Source organism: Oncorhynchus gorbuscha, linkage group LG25 (assembly GCF_021184085.1).
Source record: "Oncorhynchus gorbuscha isolate QuinsamMale2020 ecotype Even-year linkage group LG25, OgorEven_v1.0, whole genome shotgun sequence".
Taxonomy (NCBI): Eukaryota; Metazoa; Chordata; class Actinopteri; order Salmoniformes; family Salmonidae; genus Oncorhynchus; species Oncorhynchus gorbuscha.
The window spans coordinates 8,396,460-8,417,640 of record NC_060197.1 but is presented as its reverse complement, the minus strand read 5'-3'; the positions used below and the strand labels follow the sequence as shown (position 1 = coordinate 8,417,640).

Genomic DNA, 21,181 nt, shown 5'->3' with positions numbered 1-21,181 from the left:
GGGGTTCAGTCTGTCATGTTCTTAGGCTGTATTGTGTATGTGAGTGGAGGGGTGGTCAAGAGGGAGAGAAATAAGCACAGTTACACACCGAAATGTCAGACATTGTCCATTATTCACTTAAGCAATGGGCAGGAACCAGACAGAACAGTTTTAGGCTACTGGAATAGTGTGCAGTTTGGTTCACCTGCCGGCAACCTCAGATCAGGCTTAATTTGCCAGACCACTCAGTTCACTTGCCTCTGGCAATAGGGCAACCCTTAATGTCAATCCTTGGTCTCACCCACATAATCCGTCATACTCCCAAACATACAACCTCACTATCTTTAAACACACCACACATCTGCTCCACCACCACTGACACACACACACACACACACACACACACACACACACACACACACACACACACACACACACACACACACACACACACACACACACACACACACACACACACACACACACACACACCATCTTACACGGGGCTTTTTCTCACATGTCTGACATGTATTCTTCAAAAACAATTACATGCAACACTTTCAGATGTCCCCTCTTCTAAAACGAGATAGGTCCATGCATGCCTATACCCCTATGCCTGAGAGAGGCTCCCTATAGCAACCCCCTCAGCCTTTTGTCTTTGTGGATCTACAGAATGTCGCGGGGGAGTCATGCATCGCCGCTGGAAAGCATTTCTCCACATGCCCAAGTATCTGTGTGCGCACTAATACACATATATTGGGGCTGTTTCCACGGTGATGTTTGATTAACGGAATAGGGATGACACGCATTACGGTGCAGTAGGCTAGTGATGAGAGCCCCGTCGCGGGTGTAGGCTACATCGATGACTCACAACCGGGGACTCAGAAATTCCACCAAATTATGTGGAAGTACGGCGTGACAATTTGAGTTTTACGCATTCGTACTTGGTTCCTCTGTAGTACAATGCATTCGCTGATATTCCCCTTCCTTTAAAAAAAATCCATTACCACTTGTTCACTTTTCGGACACAACTTTGAATCAAAGGAGGGGAACGAATAAAGTATTACTGCAAAATCCCCTTTAACAATAATACGGTCACTTTGGCTGGGAAAAGTCTACATGGCACAATACCCTGTTATTATTATTTACATCACTATATTCCCTACTACCGCAAATAGAGACGTGGCCACATTGAAATAAAGCATAGCCAATGCATTCAAAATTTGTGAGGTAATTAAATCACACTTTTTTCTCTCATACGTCACTTACATATCATTATTTTATATCCCTTTCTAAAAAAAAGTGTATTTTTGCCACCTCTCTGATCGTGGACCATGGCATGGAGCAGGAGATCAAATGAAACCGTTTCAGTCATGGGAGGAATTTAACAGCGTCACACAGTTGCTCAGAAATAATTTCGCGTTACTGTAAACCTGTTGTAGGTCAATATTGAGGCATTTTGCTGTTTGCACAGTGCGATCCTTGCGCGTCTGAAAGCAGGGCTCTTTGATTCATGGTACAGAGCCTATACTGTACGGCTGCGGCCGAACGGTGCGGTGGCAGTGGCACTGGGTCGACTTCAGCCAAACTGACTGGAGGGAGACAAAAAGAATCCATCCATACCAGCGAGAACGCCCGCGACTACAGGCGACGTGTACCGCAATCTCAAAACACACATGCCGTGCTCGTTTCCCAAGAGATTACTGACTCCGACACAATAGCCTATACGATCACTTGCATAAACGCACAATCTATGCGATAGTGTTTGACCTTAAAACAGGCAACACATTATTTCCCAACCTCGGCGACACCAGGGTGGATAGATGGGTGTTACAACCTTGTCATTGTTTATAAAATGCATGATTCAACATAGTCAACAAATAGATCGATATCAACATGCCACAACAGAGTGGGTCCATGGGCAGGACGTCACAGATCAATGAACACAACACACAACAAATTCGAGAGAGACAGAGACCCTACCTACCTGGTTGGAACATACTTTGGAAATAAAAGATGACCAGAATAAAAGATCCCAAACAAGTGGCGAGTACCATCCGGCATATTCTGCTCATCCTCATCAGCTCGAGCAGAGTCTGTTTCATGGCTGTCAGGGAATGACTGTGGCGGATTTTCTGTGTGTAGGTCGGTAGGTCGGTCTGAGCACCGGGGCTTGGCGTGCGGTTGTGGTACTGATGGTGATACTCACTGCAATTGTCCGCTCCTCAATGAGCTCAATGCTTTCGCTCTGGACTGTACTATTCGTCCCTACCTCCTAAACTACAGGGGAAGCAAGGCAACTATTCTTCCCCCTCTTGCAACAGAAAATGAGCGCGCCCAAACGCGATGAGCGACAGAGACGTGTAAAACAAAACCGCTATCTCACGTCGCACACTGAGAAATGAATGGTGTTATACCACATTGCTATATATTTATTTTTGTATGTGTCTAAATATGTCTAAGCGTTTCCCCCTCGTAATAAGATTATTTATGGAGAGATGAATTATCACCATCTGAGTGAGTGACTGTGTAAGAGAAGTACTGTGTGGATTCATTGACATTCCTCTCACACCAAGAACAGGCGAACACTAACAGAGAACTAGATCGATGCTGCTGACATAACACAGACTTGGTGAAACTGTTCATTATAAACAGAGATTACATAACGTAAGCAACTGTACAAACCGGCGTTCTTGTATGAAAACGGTTTGTGGATCAGTTTGTGAGTAAATGTGCGTAGCTCATTGAATTGCGCGCATCTATAGATTAGATATATGGTTCTTGTTCAAGTCCAGTGATGGGAATACCATATTTAGATATTTTAAATCCACACCAATCAATTGAGTTAATTGAATTTCAATCAAATAATGTTGTCAAATCAGGCTAGTGAGAGTTATGAATTGAATATATTTGTATTACCTGAATATGACATGGCTAAAATTGACACATTTTACCCGTTGGACGTTGCCTTGCCAGTCTTGCAGAGGCCATAGAAGGATTCGTTATGCCAATGTGCTAATTCCTCAATACTGTGGGTATGGGTATTATAGCACCACCTAGTGTCAATGGTAGACAGATATATTTCTCAAATTGGCCACAGAAAAGAGTTTGGGTTTTTGCCCTAGCACTACACAGCTGATTCAAATGATCAACTCATCATCAAGCTTTGATTATTTGAATCAGCTGTGTATTGCTAGGGCCAAAACAAAGACCTGCACCTGGGGGGGCTGAGTTTGGGAAACCCTGCCATTGAGTAGCACAGTGTGAGTCATCATCAGTGGCAATTTTAGCATGTAAATATTGGTGGGGAAAACTTGTAAAAAAAAGTAAACTAATTATGCATGCCAGCAAAGCCACTACACAGCACAGCACAACACAACACTAAACAATACATTAATTGCACTAAAATGGTGACAAACCATAATTTGCAAATAAATTCATTAACAATCCTACAATGTGATTTTCTGGATTTTTCCCCCCTCATTTTGTCTGTCATAGTTGAAGTGTACCTATGATGAAAATGTACAGGCCTCTCATCTTTTTAAGTGGGAGAACTTGCACAGTTGGTGGCTGACCTTTTTGCCCCACTGTATATATATTCTACATTGTTTGCAAACTGATATGTGACACATATGAATGCCAAAATAACATGCAAAACAGGCAAGCCCCCCCCCCCAAAAAAAAGAGAGGCTTGTTCGAGAGAGATTTCTATGGTTATCATCACACCATGGTAAGCCTGCATGAAACACAGCCCTTATTTGAATTGTTTCTAAAAATCCCCAATGGAAAAAAAATGAATGGTGGGAAAACATTTGGAGCCGTTTTCCTGTTTGACCGCTAGGTTTTATGGGTATTAGGACACCTTTATCATGGGGCTTTAATGAGCATGTCCACAGTGATCTATTCTAAAAACCAAAGGAAATACCTTCTGAAAAGATCCCAAAACAAAGTGACAACATTTTGAATCAATGTATCGTTATATGATTATAACTGGGACAATTGGAGACATAGCTGAATGTTATTCCTAAAAACCTGTTCTGGGTGATATCAAATACATCTCCAGACAGACACTGTTCCGCTTTCCTTCTATTGATCTAATTATATTCTAATAGCGTTTGTAGACTGGTGTACTTTCCCTTATTGGTACATCAGTCTCAGTCTCTGAATGCTCAATGTGTCTGCATAAGGAATAAACAGCACGGTTGTCTAGAGGACAAGCTGAACTGTAAGCAGTAATATAACATGTCTTCCTCAAGCAGAACTAATAGTTAGTGAAGCATGCCTCTACAATGTTCCATGGGGACATACCGGTGATTATGGGCTGACAGATAAAAAAGTGTCTGCATAAAAGAGAGAGGTCTGCATTAAAGAGAGAGATGCAGGGAGGGGGGGGGTTCTCTATCATTCTAGGTGCTGTAGCCTTTTGCCCCCGTCTCTCCTCCCATTAGTATGGGAGACCTTATTAATGATCCCTGTGGATATTCATCAAAGTGTTTAAGTCAGTCACTATGTCCTGCAGAACCGAGACAGAGAGAATGACAAAACGGAGATAGCGAGGGAGAGAGAAAAAGACAGAGAGATTGTAGTCTTAGGTTACCCGGGGGGACCTAGTGAGAGCCACTTACCTTCATTAAAAGTAAGATCATTTTATTCATTCATATTTCTTAACTCTGATAATACTCTAATCTCGATCTGTTCATTACATTACGGCACTTAAATCCCTTCAGTCCATAGGTACAGAACCCTGCATAAAAGCATGAACTGTGTTTCTACAGTATTTAAATGCTCAAACAGGGCTTTATCGCTACTCAGCAGCCATTAAACTGTCAGTACAATCACTGACAGTTTAAAAGTCAGTACAATCACAGACTCATGAGTATTCATATGGGCTGCAGAGTTCACAGCTGAAGGGTGTCCGAGGTGCCTCCGCAAGTTCATATCAAAGTTTGGTTCATTAATATGGCAAAAGAAAGAGTTTAAAAGAGAAGAAAAAAAAACATGTAAACAGGAAGTGACCCTAGTGTCTAGGGCCAGCAGCAGCAGTGTCAGTCCCCGCCCACCTGTCAACCAGGCTCCGGACTCAGATGTCATTGGACGGTTGATAGCTGCCCTGCTGCCCGTCACTCAACAAGGATGTTCTGACAGGCAACCGTGATTGACAGCAGGAGGCTAACGTCAGGAGTTCCCTCTGACCATCATGGCATCAGTGGCACGCTGAGTTACTGTCAGGTTGGTCGACACCTGAGGGAGAGACACACAATTAATAACTATTTAACAACACAGACTCAACATCCTTTCAAGAGAAAGAAAACGTGTGTGTGCGAAGTTCAGACAGTTTCCAAACAAATACCCACCCCACCCAGCACTACTGTTATAAAACCTCTGTGAGCCATTAATGTGCCACATCACACTTCTCAAACCCCATCTTCCCTGCTCAGTTGGAAACTAAAGTTTTCTACAAACTCCACTAAACTGTTTATTGAAGTCTCAAGAAAGGTTTCAAAGTGTCAGGAGAGTGAAAAGCAGCCCAGCAGAACATTGGGCTGAGGGCTCCATCCTGTATTAGTTTATAGGAAATGGACTGTATGTGATGTGGTTTGTAATGTAAGTCTATGAATAATTCACACAGGGAGCATTAGCAGCAAGAAAAGCATCAGAGACAGTTGATCTGGGACTGCTGGACTTTTGATAATGTACGGCGGCCATTTTGTGCCAGATTGTTCACCATACATCATTTATTGCAATGGAGAGGTAAAGAAACTGGCGTACTGACCTGGGCACAAACAGGGTGGAGTCTCACGGGGGTGTCCAGCTGCTGTTTGATCAGACCACACCTCAGAGCCACAGCAAAGCCCTGGAACACCTCCCCTGCGCTGGGCCCCATCACATGGAGACCTACCACATTCTCCTGTGGAGGTGACAGAACACACACATACACACACACTATAATATAGTCAGGTATGTGGCAGATGACTTTAGCATAGCATCTTGTCCCTTCTGGGTACCGTCCACTCCAATGGCCAGTAGTAGCTACGGTACACCTACAGAGAGGAGATCAAGTTTCAAGTTGTGTTAGTCGTATGTACGGGTTGGTACGCATGCTATACATCGTCCAATGAAATGCTTTCTTGCAGGTTCTTTCTCGACAATGCAAACAACAATAAGAAATAATAAAGGACATCAGACATAGAATAAATAACTACTGCGTGTGTGTTGTATGTTGTGTGTGTGCGCATGTGTACCTCCACATTGTCCTCTCCAAACTTGAGAATGGCGTTCTCCTCTGACAGCCCACAGGTAGAATAGTCCATGGGAGGGAACATCACCGTGGGGACGTTACTGTAGTCACACTGGGAATGAGAACACACATACACACACTAACTGTCACACCAGTCCCTTAATTAATTAACCTATAGGTAAGAAAAACCTTCATCTAAATGTAATCCTAGTCTTAACCCCAGTCCCTGTCTCCGTACCGTTGTACTGTGCCCTACGTAGAGCCTGCGGGCCAGGAGTCGTCCTGCCTGCATGGAGAGGGCTGTGGTCAATGGACGACCCTCCTGTACCGCCCCCATTGCATACACATATCCCACACTGCTCTGCTCATTCACAGAGATCTTGCCAGTCCTGCTGGATGGAGCCATAAATGCACACACACATATTCATTTGTCATCCAAACAAACAGAAAGAAGTGTAAAAAGCAGGATGGTCACATTGTAGTCACTCCTGATTGTCTTTAACCCCAACATGGTCAAGACCAATGTCACTGGTACAGGTGTCACTTCCTACAGCCAGCAGTACCTGCTAACACACTTATAATGTTATTAAAACTGGCTTGTTATAATGCAAAACTAATAGTGTGTCAAGTTAGCGACTGTGTGTCTCAGTTGGTAGAGCATGGCGCTTTCAACGCAAGGGTTGTGGGTTCGATTCCCACAGGTGCCCAGTACAACAAATATATGCACTGACTACTGTAAGTCTACTACTGTCTGCTAAATGTTTAAAATGTAGATGTAAAGCCCCAGCATATTAAAGTCTCCCTCCAATCAGTGGAGACAGCAGTCACTTTGAGACTGCCTGCTTCAATCTGCTCAACATAACAGATATATATATACAAACACTACATTATTTGCAATTCCTCAATATTTGACACCATAACACTTCAAATCCAGCCACTGTACCTTAGTAAGTGTGATGGTGGACCAGCATGTGGTTCTCGATTTTCTGCACCCTTTTGTGGTCGAACCCAGGTATCAGGTGTGACCGCACCAGGACGGTGACCTCTAACCCCAGACCAGACAGGAAGCAAGCACACTCCAGTCCCTCACTGGATCCCCCACAACCAGGGTCCGCCCATGGGAGTGGGGACAGAGAGAACAAGTCATCACTGGGGAAGAGAGTGGGTGAGAAATGAGAGTGAGAGGACCGTTGGTAGAGAGGACCGTTGTGTGTGTGTGTGTGTGTGTGTGTGTGTGTGTGTGTGTGTGTGTGTGTGTGTGTGTGTGTGTGTGTGTGTGTGTGTGTGTGTGTGTGTGTGTGTGTGTGTGTGTGTGTGTGCGTGCGTGCGTGCGTGCGTGCGTGCGTGCGTGCGTGCGTGCGTGTGTGTGTGTTTGTCTGCATGCTAACCTGGTGATGCAGTGCTCTCTGTCTCCAGGTATGATCAGGTATTGTTTCCTGTCCCCCACGGCAATGACGAGTGTCTCTGCTGGCTGTGTGATAGGTCCTCCTCACGTTGACATCTGTTGCCTGATTGGATAACAGCCACAGAGTGACATGACACCACTGACCAGAGCTGTTACTATTGAAATTCCATGAGGAAACACAGAGAATCCTTGCTTGAAGTCCCGTATCCAAACTGCTTCCTCATGTTTAGCTGTACACAACACCAACCACCACCCTGTTCAACTGTCCAGACCTCCTTCTACTCCCATTATTCTCACCTATCCAGAAGCCCCTCCCCCATGCTGACCTGTACAGTGTGTGGCTCCAGTATCTCTCCATGGGCGTTCAGGTAGGTGACGTCCCTCAGCTCCCTCCTCAGCTCGAAGCTCACAGACTCTTCACATGTTGTTGTACCGCCTCCACCATTTCACCCCAGCCATGGGACACTACAGACCATAATAACACATAGCAACAGAACACATGAACACGTAGCAACACAAACATCTAATCAACCACTAGCATTTAAACTCTGGATAGGACGCAAATAACTAAAGATAACATTTGACGGAATGATAACTAACACACACATTCAATATTGATTCAATGGAACAAAATACATATCTAGGCTATAATGGTACTGATGCCCCAAATACATATCATGCACTGTAACTGATGCCCCAAATACATATCATGCACTGTAACTGATGCCCCAAATACATATCATGCACTGTAACTGATGCCCCAAATACATATCATGCACTGTAACTGATGCCCCAAATACATATCATGCACTGTAACTGATGCCCCAAATACATATAATGCACTGTAACTGATGCCCCAAATACATATCATGCACTGTAACTGATGCCTCAGACCCTCTCCAACTCTCACCCTGTTCCTCAAACTTCCAGCCGTACTACCGGGCATCCTGGATGGCTTTTCCCAGCGGGGAGGCTTGGTGCAGGAGCTTCCTGGGAATACGGCCCACGTTCACACTGGAACCAGCTAGACCTGGCGGACAGCGAAAGTCAATAACCACTCACAAAATGACATTATGTCATAAAGGAATAAGCAATATGGTGAAAACACTGTCTGCATCACACACCCCATTTAGTGACTTTATGGGTGGGAGCCACCAAGTCAAGGACCAGCACCCTCCTCCCAAACCAGCACCCTCTCTCTCAGCAGCTTCCTGAATGAGAAAAGGGGGGAAAGAAAGGGGGAATACAGACAGAGAAGTGGGTGAGGGGTGTCAGTCGGATAAAGTAAAATCCCACACCCCAAGTTCCTTCCTCTCATTTTCAGTTACCTCTGGATTTGAGAATATAACAGCTAATGCTATTAGCATAAAATAAATTTATATGATAATTATCACAGTATGCTTGGGCACACTGTGAGCATTGGCCAGATCAGATGACTGCTGATGAAACAGGTTAGTATGTGTAGGCTGGCTCACAGCCAATTGGGGTTAACACAGCTTTATGCAGGTTGACTACAGGTAGAGAGATGGAATATCTGACCTTTGAAGAGGGTTGCAAATCCCAGAAAGGAGAAAAAGAGATTCAAACGGACATAGAGGGATCGAGATAGAAAGATCATTAAGAAAAACTGCAGGGGAGAATGGATTAAACTCAAATAATTGTTATTAATGAGTTTCTCTGAATCCTCACAAAAAATAGCAAGACTAGAAGGGAAGGTGAGACAGATCCATAGAGGGTAGATCAGTGACAGACAGGAAGAGACACAGACAGACAGCACTGAGGTGTTGAGTAGTAGTAGTGACCCACCTTGGCCACAGCCAGGCCTCCAGACCCCCCTCCAATGACCAGCAGGTCATAGTCATACTGTCCACAGGGCAGCCTGGTTTGATCCATGTCTCTCTGCCGCAAGACAGACCAGTCTCTTGTGTGCTCCTCAGACCTAGGAGGGGAGACTGCTGGGGTTGGAAAGAAAACCTACAGGAAGGTAGAGTAGCTCTCCAGAAACTAGGTTGAAGAGCCCTGATATACACATGCTATATAACCACAGAGACTCAAAACAGTCCTAATGGTAAACAGACACAGGGTTGGATCTTGGCCACTCTCTGAGCTATAACCAGTCCAGGCTGGAATGGGTCTGGACTGGAGAGATATAACCCTGTCCTCAGTGGGACAAGCTTAGTCACCCTACATTGATGCTCCAATATGGGATTTGTTGCTGATGAGCTTGCCATACGTCTTTGATCTGGACGCACAGAGCAGTCAGGGGATGTCTGTGGCAGTCAGGTCCTCCACCTCATATGCCTATAGGAGAGAGGGTAGAGACAGAGAGAGAGTATTAGGGTCCATACTAGGTACAGAGACAGAGAGAGTATTAGGGTCCATACTAGGTACAAACGGTACAATGGTCTTTGCTTCTGCTGATGCGAATGCAAATGTTTGTTGAAAAATGCCATAACCTGTATTTTTACACCCCTTCAATATGTTTCACTCTGAGACCACATGCCGATCTAATTCCAACCCACTATGGATCAGACATGGATATTGAAATGTGTGTGGACATAAAAGGATGTTTTTCTATTGCAATAGAAGAGCTCCTATAACAATATCTGAAAGGTTGCAAAAACCTATGTGGACACAACATAATTCTCGTTTCCAAACACCCGTAGACTGAAATGTTAAATCCTTTTAAATATATATTTTTTTAAGAGAGCATAATGTCTTTCAAATTCAGAGTGAAATGAGGTGACACATTTTCTCAGGGGTTATTGGAGGAATTATACATGTGGTGTGCTAATATTCACCCAGAGAGACAAAGAAGCACACTTCAAAGAAGTCTCGTTGTGCTCAAGGTCGAGATTTAGCCTAATTTCCTTCTCTAATGGAAATATCAAACAGCTAATGCTTACTGTATGACTAGTATGGACCCTAATACTCACTCTCTGTCTCTGTACCTAGTATGGACCCTAATACTCTCACTCTGTCTCTGTAGTTTATGATATTATGTTAATCAATTCGACTGGGACTCGTGAAGTATACAGTTCAGCACTGCCTCATTTAAATGTATGTTGGTGCAATGTAGCCACCTGGTGGATAAAATCAGAGCTGCACAATTTCTTTATGAGTCAGAGTGAACGTCATTCCACAGAATTTCATTACCATCTTTGATTACACTTTTGATTATCAATAAATAAATAATATTGGATGGGTCAATATCATTTTTTAAATAATCTGATTTCGTAGAGAAACAGGATCCAAAGAGAAGCATACAATATGAATTTACCAAGACACGTAAATAAATTCAATAAAATATGAGTCCCACCAACGGAAAGAGTTGTTGGAAAGTTCTATCAATCATATTCTATCCTTCTAGATGACTCTGGAAGGAGTAAGTTATAGCGGTCAACTTTTCCAAATAGTTTCGCTGAAATTTCTGACTCAACGGTCAGCGAGTGTGCCGATTTTGAATTACTGTCAGAGGGACAGTACACAAACGCATGCGCAAAAGGTACTGCGCTGATGTTCACTCGTGGCGATAACAGGCAAACGCATGGATATGAATATCACTGTAATAATGTGAATACACAATAATATATTCAATCATCAGTAAGTATGTTAAATGCAATACAATTTTGCACTAGGTCTGCTATGTAATGAAAACACCCTGTTCTTATATATATAATTATTTTTTTTAACCCCTTTTTCTCCCTAATTTCGTGGTATCCAATTGTTAGTAGTTACTGTCTTGTCTAATCGCTTCAACTCCCTTACGGACTCGGGACCATAACAGACATACTGCATGATGACATCACCATTACATTGTATTAGTCAAAGCTTTCTTTAATAAAACAATAAAATTGTAAGAAATGCACACACAGAAAGGGAGGGTCGCTCTTGAGTAGAACAGCTTACTAGGTATCATTTAGTGGGAGGGTGACACTTTGACAGAACGGCCGCCTGGCGGTCGGGGGAGGTGGTGCACTGTATTTTTGGAGGACGCGTAGCTCCGCGCTGGGACTGGTTCTTTTGCAGCCATTTTCTGTCCAACCAACGGCCGTTTTGAGAAGGTAACCAACCAGGGCTTCATTGCATGTTTGTGCCTGGCTCCGGCCAATGATTGTTAACCAATTCCTCGTTAGCTCGAATGGAAATGTCCGTCTCTGACTAATTTGTATTTGTTGCGTTTAGGAGTTTGAGAGCAGGAAGTGTAGTCAAAATTATTAATTAGCTTCATATCATGCCATGTCCCCCCTGCCTCAGTTTTCGACACAAAGAACAGGCAGAGCGGTCTTGCAACGAGACGACCAATGTGGCTACAGGATAACGTTAAATTGTACCCAGGAATCCAGAGCGGTTTCGTTGCAACAATAGTCGTTGATTAGTCAATCAACATGTGTGAGGGTCAAATGGCTACCTAACTAAAGCTATTGCTTCATTTGTCGAAATTATATTTCGAATGAAACATTTGCTAGCTACGGTTAGCTTGCTAGCGTCCCATTTAGCAAACAACCATTCACTTGGTCAGCGAAATTAAACTAATTCGGTAGACATGCTAGCTAACCGTTTTCTAGCAACCTAACCTGGCTAGTTAGCTAAACTAGACACGGTTTAGCTAACTAGCCAGTCAACAGTAAGTGCCTTACAACAATTTAGCTATTTGAGTAAACCATGTCCTTTGTTCCAGATGGAAGAAGACCGTTCCACCACCGACGCCTCCCAGCTAACGTTAGGCATCTCTGGAGAATACATGTCAGGAGGATATGTGCTCCAGTCTCAAGATGGTAAGGGACATCAGCTGATAAATTCAATTCTCATTGGGGAACCAGGTGTGGGTGTATTATGAATTGAATATGCCCCAAATCAAAATGCATTGTGTCATTATGTTTTATTTAACTGGACAAGTGAGTTAAACATTCTTATTTACAATGACGGCCTACCAAAACGCCTAAGGGCTTCAGCGGGGACGGGGCTGGGATTTAAATAAAACATAGGACAAAACACACATCACGACAAGAGACACAACAACAGTACACAAATCGAGACCTAAGACCACAATATAGCAAGGTAGCAACACAACATGGTAGCAGCACAAAACATGGTACAAACATTATTGGGCACAGACAACAGCACAAAGGGCAAGAAGGCAGAGACAATACATCATTGCCAAGCAACCACAGCTGCATTATCACTTTCTCTACATCTCAATGCAACAGTGTCAGTACCCAATGATCCATGTTTTCCACATAATAATGCTTGTGATGAAGATGATGGAGAGGAGAGTCTGAACGACCATGATGACGGGGGCATGAAAGAGAACTTCCGGGAGCAGGACATCTACCTCCCCATCGCTAACGTGGCACGCATCATGAAGAACGGCATCCCACAGACCGGGAAGGTAACCATGTGTGTGTGTGTGTGTGTAGGCTGTGTGAGAGCAAGACTGGTGTCATATTCATAAATGCACACCATTGTAAAACGTTTAGTAACAGAAAAAACTTTCTTATTGGACAAGTTCAGCTAGTCCATCTTAATCACCTGTGCATATTTTTGGCTATCCTCTTTAAATACCGGCTCTCTTTCCGATTCGTTCTCCTATTTACCTCGTAGCGATTCTTTACTCCCTTACCTTTATTCTTTGGCATATTCCCAAATGAACAGGCTTTGTTAAATCAGTCCTGTTTTGTCCGTATCGAATTGAGTGTTATAAACATGGAATGAAAACCAATCTGTGACGATGTCACACACTAACAAAGTTAGCAAGCTTGTTAGCTTAGCTTTCAGTCTGTTTTTTTCCCCCTGTTTGGTGCCAAGTGAATAAGACCCACAAACATTCTTCTCATTCTATTCCTCTGTGCTAAATTGTGTGTGTGTGTGTGTGTGTCTCACAGATAGCGAAAGACGCCAAGGAGTGTGTGCAGGAGTGTGTGAGCGAGTTCATTAGCTTTATCACGTCGGAGGCCAGTGAGCGCTGCCACCAGGAGAAAAGAAAGACCATCAACGGAGAGGACATCCTGTTTGCCATGTCAACCCTGGGATTCGACATGTACTTGGAGCCTCTCAAACTCTACCTGCAGAAGTTCAGAGAGGTACGACTAAACACACTTCTTCTGCTCTGACAGTTAGTCTCTCACACAATCCCAAGTGTCCATGAACAAACACACAAGCGCACATCACATGTTATTTAATCTCTCACAATGTGTTGTTTCCTAGGCGATGAAGGGGGAGAAGGGAATCCCAGGTGTGTCGGTGGGAGAGGGCCTGGGGGAGGAGCTTACAGACGATAGCTTCAGTAAGTGGTTCAGAACTGTTCCCAATTTTGTCATCTCATACTAAAGTAGAGGCTTTACAGTCATGCATACATAAGTAATGCCTGCATACATTTTACAATGTCGCTTTGGATAAAAGCGTCTGCTAAATGGCATATTATAGTCTTGTGCTGTGGATGGTTTTGTAACCTCCTCTTCCCTCCATTCCAGCGAATCAACTGCCAGCCGGAATAATAACAGCCGACGGCCAACAGCAGAACGTCATGGTGTACACCACCTCATATCAACAGGTAAGTGGCATCATATCAACAGGTAAGTGACATTTGAACTAGACCATTACGACATATCCATGACTGTTCTCTCCATTGCCCCTGTCTGCTCCTGTAGATTCCTGGCGTGCAGCAGATCCAGTTCTCATGACGAGGCCTTGCTCCTGCTCTGACCGTGGCGGCCATCGACCGCACAGACACGGGCCTGGCGACCGTAGGCTAACCACAGGCTGAGTGTTTGACCCCACTGTCAAAAGGTCAAAGGCAATCGTCAGATGGACAGGAGGTCTTGGAAGGGGGGCTGTTATGGGTGGGAAGGGATGTGGTGGTTGACAACCCTGTCATGTAAATGTACAAGTCTGTTCTCTAAATGTAGTATGTAGTCATGAGGTGCCACAAGGTTTGGAGTGCAGCTTTCAACCAGGTTGGGATACTTGATTTTTAATGCTATTCGGACCACTTAGTTTGTTTTTGTACATTGATTGTTTTATGCAGGTTTGGGAGGTGGAATCGGGTGGAGTGGGAAGTTCTTTATTTGTTGCCCACTCTTTGAACCATGAGGAGAGGTGCCCTTAATGTCAGCTCTTTTCTAAGTGAATAAACTAGTACCATGTGCTTTAATGTGACTTAAATCCTTTGAATAAAAATCCAAATGACCCAATACCTTCTGGTTGTCATCGACCTCTTTACACACATCTGAATGATTACACCAATTTTATCATAGCGACTAATAACCAGGGGTGAAAGATTTAATTTCTTCCCGGTACGGGATGTCAATTAATACTGTTTTAATCAAGATGACCATTCAAAAGAATCAGTTACAGTTTAGCTGTGTAAAGGGTTAACTGTTCCAGGAAGAGAATCACACAGCAGTATCTGGTGGGGAGGAGCATCACTATCGTCACTTTGTTGAACTGAAACTGAAGTAGAGAGACGTACAGTATATTGTTTACGGGACCAAAATCTCCAGCACTTCAGAAATCTACATGTTCAGGTTATACGCTTACTCTCCTACCCTTTGACACCAAGGACAAAGAAATTATCCACAAACATACTGTACAGGTGAGAAGAGATTAAGAAATATTAAGTTGAAGATGAGCATTACATTATTTACACTGACCAAAAATATAAATGCAACAAAGTGTTGGTGCCATTTTTCATGAGCTGAAATATTTTAGAGATTTTCCATATGCACAAAAAGCTTATTTGATAAAACAGCATGATCATTACACAGGTGCAACTTGTGTTTGGGATAATAAAAAGGCACTCTAAAATGTGCAGTTTTGTCACACAACACAATGGCACAGATGTCTCAAGTTGAGGGAGCAGGCAATTGGCATGCTAACTTGCAGGAATGCCGCCAGAGCTGTTGCCAGATAATTTTGTTAATTTCTCTACCATAAGCCGCCTCTGTCGTTTTAAAGAATTTGGCAGTACGTCCAACCATCCTTACAACCGCAGACCACGTGTATGGTGTCGTGTGGGTGAGTGGTTTGCTGATGTCAATGTTGTGAAGAGTGCCCCATGGTGGAGGTGGGGATATGCTATGGGCAGGCATAAGCTACGGACAACTAACACAATGGCAATTTGAATGCACAGGGATACCGTGACGAGATCCTGGGGCCCATTGTTGTGTCATTCATCAACTGCCATTAACTCATGTTTCAGCGTGATAATGCACAGCCCCATGTCATAAGGATCTATACACAATTCCTGGAAGCTGAAAATGTCCTAGTTCTTCCATGGCCTGTATACTCACCAGACATCAATTGAGCATGTTTGGGATGCTCTGGACCAACATATATGACGGTGTGTTCCAGTTCCCTACAATATCCAGCAACTTCGCACAGCCATTGAAGAGTGGCACAACATTCCACAGGCCATAATCAACCGCCTGACCAACTCTATGCGAAGGAGATGTGTCGCACTGCATGAGACAAATGGTGGCCACACCAGATACTGACTCTCATCCACACCCCTACCTGTGACCAACAGATGCATACCTGTATTCCCAGTCGTGAAATCCATAGATTAGGGGCTAATGCATTTATTTAAGTTCACTTATTTCCTTATATGAACTGTAACTCAGTAAAATCTTTTCAAATTGTTGCATGTTGCATTTATATTTTTGTTCAGTGCATATGTTAAACATTGTATACGTTGGTTATGACTTTTATCTATGTTTTAACATGATGTATCAATATCAGTTACTATCATTCCATAAGGCAATGTTGACAACTCTAAAGCTTAAACTATCAAGAGCTGGCTGATTCCAAATGGTTTATGGTTTCACCTTTGGTCTCTGTCTAGATATGGCCACCTCCAGCAGTCTCCTGTCTGAAGAGCAGTTCCTGTGTTCTATCTGTCTGGATGTGTTCACTGAGCCAGTCTCTATTCTATGTGGACACAACTTCTGCAAGGCCTGTATCACAAAGTACTGGGATACCAGTGACCTGTGCCAGTGTCCCATGTGTAAAAATACATTTGATAAGAGACCAGATCTGTTCGTCAATACCTTCATTTCTGAGATGGCTGCTCAGTTCAGACAGACAGTTGAAGTGAAAGCTACCAGCAGCCCGGACCAATGCTCTGCCATGATAGTAGAAGTGTCCTGTGACATCTGCACTGGGATGAAGGTCAAGGCCCTGAAGTCCTGTCTGGTGTGTCAGACCTCTTACTGTGAGACTCATCTGGAGCCTCATCAGAGAGTCGCAGCCTTAAAGAGACACAAGTTGATCAACCCTGTGGAGAACCTGGAAGACAGGATGTGTAAGAAGCATGAGAGACCTCTAGAGCTGTTCTGTAGGAGTGACCAGACATGTCTTTGTGTCTTGTGCTTGAAAGCAGACCACATGACTCATGACACTGTCCTTCTAAAGGAAGAGTATGGAGAGAGGAAGGCTCAGTTGGGGAAGATTGAGGCAAAAGTGCAGCAGATGATCCAGGAGAGACTGAAGAAGGTTCAGGAGATCAAACACTCAGTAGATTTCAGCAAGAGAGAGGCAGAGAGAGAGATATCAGACAGTGTACAGGTCTTCACTGCTCTGGTTCGCTCCATTGAGAGAAGTCAGGCTGAGCTCATTGAGGTGATTGAGGAGAAGCTGAAAGCAGCAGAGAGGCAGGCTGAAGGGCTCATTAAAGAGCTGGAGCAGGAAATCACTGAGCTACAGAGGAGAAGCACTGAGGTGGAGCAGCTCTCACACACTGAGGACCACCTCCACCTCCTACAGAGCTTCCCATTCCTCTGCACCCCTCCAGACACCAAGGACTGGTCTGAGATCAGTGTTCAGAGTGATCTGTGTGTGGGGACTGTGAGGAGAGCTGTGTTTAAACTGGAGGAGACACTGAATAAACAGATGGAGAAGCTGCCTGAAGTCAAACTGAAGAGGATTCAGCAGTATGCAGTGGATGTGACTCTGGACCCTGATACAGCACATCCCAAACTCATCCTGTCTGAAGATGGGAAACAGGTGAGACATGGAGGCCCACAACTTAATAAACCTTATAATCCAAAGAGGTTTGACAGATCTTTAAATGTCCTAGGAAAGGAGGGTTTCTCCTCTGGGAGATTTTACTATGAGGTGAATGTTCAGGTGAAAACTATATGGACTTTAGGAGTGGCCAGAGAGTCCATCAACAGGAAGGGGAAGATCACAAAGACCCCATTTAATGGATTCTGGGCTGTGGTCCTGAGGGATGAGTGTAAGTACTCCGCCTGTACCTCCCCCCGTGTCTCCTTATACCTGAGAAAAAAGCCCCAGATGGTGGGGGTGTTTGTGGATTATGAGGAGGGTCAGGTCTCCTTTTATGATGTGGAGGCCAGGTCTCATATCTACTCTTTCACTGGCTGCACCTTCACTGAGAAACTCTATCCATTCCTTGGCCCTGGCAATGATAAAGGTGAATACTCTGTCCCTCTGATCATCTCTCCTGTCAATCACACTGACTGAGTTCTAAACTGAACTAAATGACCAGTACATTTAGTAAATGTAGAATAATCATAGTCTGTTGTCATACACCAGGGAGAATGTTTCACTGTAATGTAATTACTGCTTGTGGTTGTTTGGATCCGCCAGCCTTGTCAGATATAAGAACATCTCTCCAGGCTCATAAGGTATGATTCATATCTGGGAGTTACAGTACATTTCGGAGGATTATCCTGAGATAATATAAGCAATATGTTTGTTTTTTAAGCTCATTTATTGTTTGCACTGTATATCTCTAATAACCCTTAATAAACTTGAATCCTGCATTTGGAATCATATAGTAGAAGTAAGAAATACTTGAGTCATTTTAATAAAAAATATCCTAGTCATCCAGTGGGAAAGCGGCATCTCTACCCGCACTGAGCTAAAGGGTAGAGCTGCCGCTTTCAAGGTGCGGGACTCTAACCCGGAAGCTTACCCAGAAGCTTACAAGAAATCCCGCTATGCCCTGCGACGAACCATCAAACAGGCAAAGCATCAATACAGGACTAAGAGTGAATCATACTACAGTTTGCAGGGCTTGCAAACTTACAGACTACAAAGGGAAGCACAGCCGCTAGCTGCCCAGTGACATGAGCCTACCAGACGAGCTAAATCACTCGCTATGCTCGCTTTGAGGCAAGCAACACTGAGGCATGCATGAGAGCATCAGCTGTTCTGGACGACTGTGTGATCATGCTCTCCGTAGCCGACATGAATAAGACCTTTAAACAGGTCAACATACACAAGGGCTGCGGGGCCAGACAGATTACAAGGACGTGGCTCCAGGCATGTGCTGACCAACTGGCAGGTGTCTTCACTGACATTTTCAACATGTCCTTGATTGAGTCTGTAATACCAACATGCTTCAAGCAGACCACCATAGTCCCTGAACACAAAGGCAACCTGCCTAAATGACTACAGACCCGTAGCACTCACGTTCGTAGCCATGAAGTGCTTTGAAAGGCTGGTAATGGCTCACAACACCATTATCCCAGAAACCCTAGACCCACTCCAATTTGCATACCGCCCAAACAGATCCACAGATGATGCAATCTCTATTGCACTCCACACTGCCCTTTCCCACCTGAACAAAAGGAACACCTATGTCAGAATGCTGTTCATGGACTACAGCTCAGCGTTCAATACCATTGTACCCTCAAAGCTTATCACCAAGCTAAGGAACCTGGGACTAAACACCTCCCTCTGCAACTGGATCCTGGACTTCCTGACATGCCGCCCCCAGGTGTTGAGGGTAGGCAGCAACACATCTGCCAAGCTGATCCTCAACACTGGAGCTCCCCAGGGGTGCGTGCTTAGTCCCCTCCTGTACTCCCTGTTCAACCACAACTGCATGGCCAGGCACGACTCCAACACCATCATTAAGTTTGCTGACGACGCAACAGTGGTAGGCCTGATCACCGACAACGACGAGACAGCCTATAGGGAGGAGGTCAGAGACCTCAACGTAGCCAAGACTAAGGAGATGATTGTGGACTACAGGAAAAGGAGCACCGAGCACGTCCCCATTCTCATCGACAGGGCTGTAGTGGAGCAGGTTGAGAGCTTCAAATTCCTTGGTGTCCACATCAACAACAAACTAGATTGGTCCAAACACACCAAGACAGTCATGAAGAGGGCATGACAAAGCCTATTCCCCCTCAGGAAACTAAAAATATTTGGCATGGGTCCTGAGATCCTCAAAAGGTTCTACAGCCTCAACATGGTATGGCAATTGCTCGGCCTCCGACCGCAAGGCACTTCAGAGGGTAGTGCGTACGGCCCAGTACATCACTGGGGCAAAGCTGCCTGCCATCCAGGACTCTACACCAGGCGGTGTCAGAGGAAGGCCCTAAAAATTGTCAAAGACCCCAGCCACCCCAGTCATAGACTGTTCTCTCTACTATCGCATGGCAAGTGGTACCGGAGTGCCAAGTCTAGGACAAAAAGACTTCACAACAGTTTTTACCCCCAAGCCATAAGACTCCTGAACAGGCAACCAAATGGTTCCACAGACTATTTGCATTGTGTGTGTGTCCCCAAACCCTCTTTTACGCTACTGCTACTCTCTATTTATCTTATATGCAGTCACCTTAACTATACATTCATGTACATACTACCTAAATTGGGCCGACCAACCAGTGCTCCTGCACATTGGCTAACCGGGCTATCTGCATTGTGTCCCACCACCCGCCAACCCCTCTTTTTACTCTTCTGCTACTCTCTGTTCATCATATATGCATAGTCACATTAACAATACCGACATGTACATACTACCTCAATAAGCCTGACAAACAGGTGTCTGTATAAAGCCTTGCTACTCTTTTTTCAAATGTCATTTACTGTTATTTTATTTCTTTACTTACCTACACACACACACACACACACACACACACACACACACACACACACACACACACACACACACACACACACACACACACACACACACACACACACACACACACACACACACACACACACACACACACACACACACACACACACACGCACACACATACCAAGGGCGGCAGCAGTGCTGTGCGCAATCATGAAGCCAGAATTGAGACCTAGAGATAGTCTCACCTCGCTCTGCAAAGACCAGCTGGAGGAGAGTTGTTTCATATTTGGGACAACATTATGAGTCTCTAATATAAGCTGTTTACAAGAAACCAAAACCCATGTGGGCTAGTCCAAGGGCTCCCCCTTGTGGTGAACTTATATAATCACAGGAGGGGTCTAAAAGGAGATCAAAGAAAGACATGACGTCTTCAAGTAAATATAACAATGCAACTCAGTGGGAGGATACAGGGTTGTCAGTGGCACTGTTGAGCTCAGTGGAGAGGATGATCTTAACAAAGGCTATGGTGTCATTAGACACCCCATGAACCTACAAGAGAGGAGAGAGACACACAAACACGGGTACTAGGGTTAGTTCACTCCAGCCCCTCACTGCAGGAGTACAAAGAGTTGTAACACACACACACACACACACACACACACACACACACACACACACACACACACACACACACACACACACACACACACACACACACACA

General features: G+C 44.4%; 3 protein-coding genes and 1 pseudogene across 5 annotated transcripts in view; 2 read left to right on the top strand and 2 right to left on the bottom strand.

The window, feature by feature from the left end:
- LOC124013827 (carbohydrate sulfotransferase 11) overlaps positions 1–2,184 on the bottom strand; it is a 94,981-nt gene extending 92,797 nt beyond the window's left edge. Inside the window, exon 1 of one of the 2 annotated variants that reach the window (XM_046328387.1) lies at positions 1,967–2,184. In XM_046328387.1, coding sequence (XP_046184343.1) covers positions 1,967–2,084 — 118 coding nt within the window. In that variant the 5' untranslated portion in view covers positions 2,085–2,184. The remainder of the gene's footprint in view (positions 1–1,966) is intronic. The other variant, XM_046328388.1, reaches the window with a different exon arrangement.
- A 2,970-nt stretch (positions 2,185–5,154) lies between these two features.
- On the bottom strand, positions 5,155–9,515 carry LOC124013567 (annotated as a pseudogene).
- Positions 9,516–11,559: 2,044 nt separating this feature from the next.
- Positions 11,560–14,817, top strand: LOC124014049 (nuclear transcription factor Y subunit beta-like). Of its 2 annotated transcripts, none has more exons than XM_046328726.1 (7): positions 11,560–11,686; positions 12,304–12,400; positions 12,884–13,014; positions 13,508–13,705; positions 13,830–13,908; positions 14,096–14,175; positions 14,273–14,817. In XM_046328726.1, the coding sequence occupies exons 2-7, from the start codon at positions 12,304–12,306 to the stop codon at positions 14,303–14,305; spliced, it is 618 nt and encodes a 205-aa protein (XP_046184682.1). In that variant the 5' UTR covers positions 11,560–11,686; the 3' UTR covers positions 14,306–14,817. The 2 variants fall into 2 exon arrangements, with proteins under 2 accessions (XP_046184682.1, XP_046184683.1); XM_046328727.1 differs by lacking the exon at positions 11,560–11,686 and adding an exon at positions 11,750–12,014.
- A 257-nt stretch (positions 14,818–15,074) lies between these two features.
- On the top strand, positions 15,075–18,423 carry LOC124014127 (zinc finger protein RFP-like). Its single transcript, XM_046328858.1, has 2 exons — positions 15,075–15,216; positions 16,465–18,423. The coding sequence occupies exon 2, from the start codon at positions 16,467–16,469 to the stop codon at positions 18,102–18,104; it is 1,638 nt and encodes a 545-aa protein (XP_046184814.1). The 5' UTR covers positions 15,075–15,216; positions 16,465–16,466; the 3' UTR covers positions 18,105–18,423.
- Positions 18,424–21,181: the final 2,758 nt, after the last annotated feature.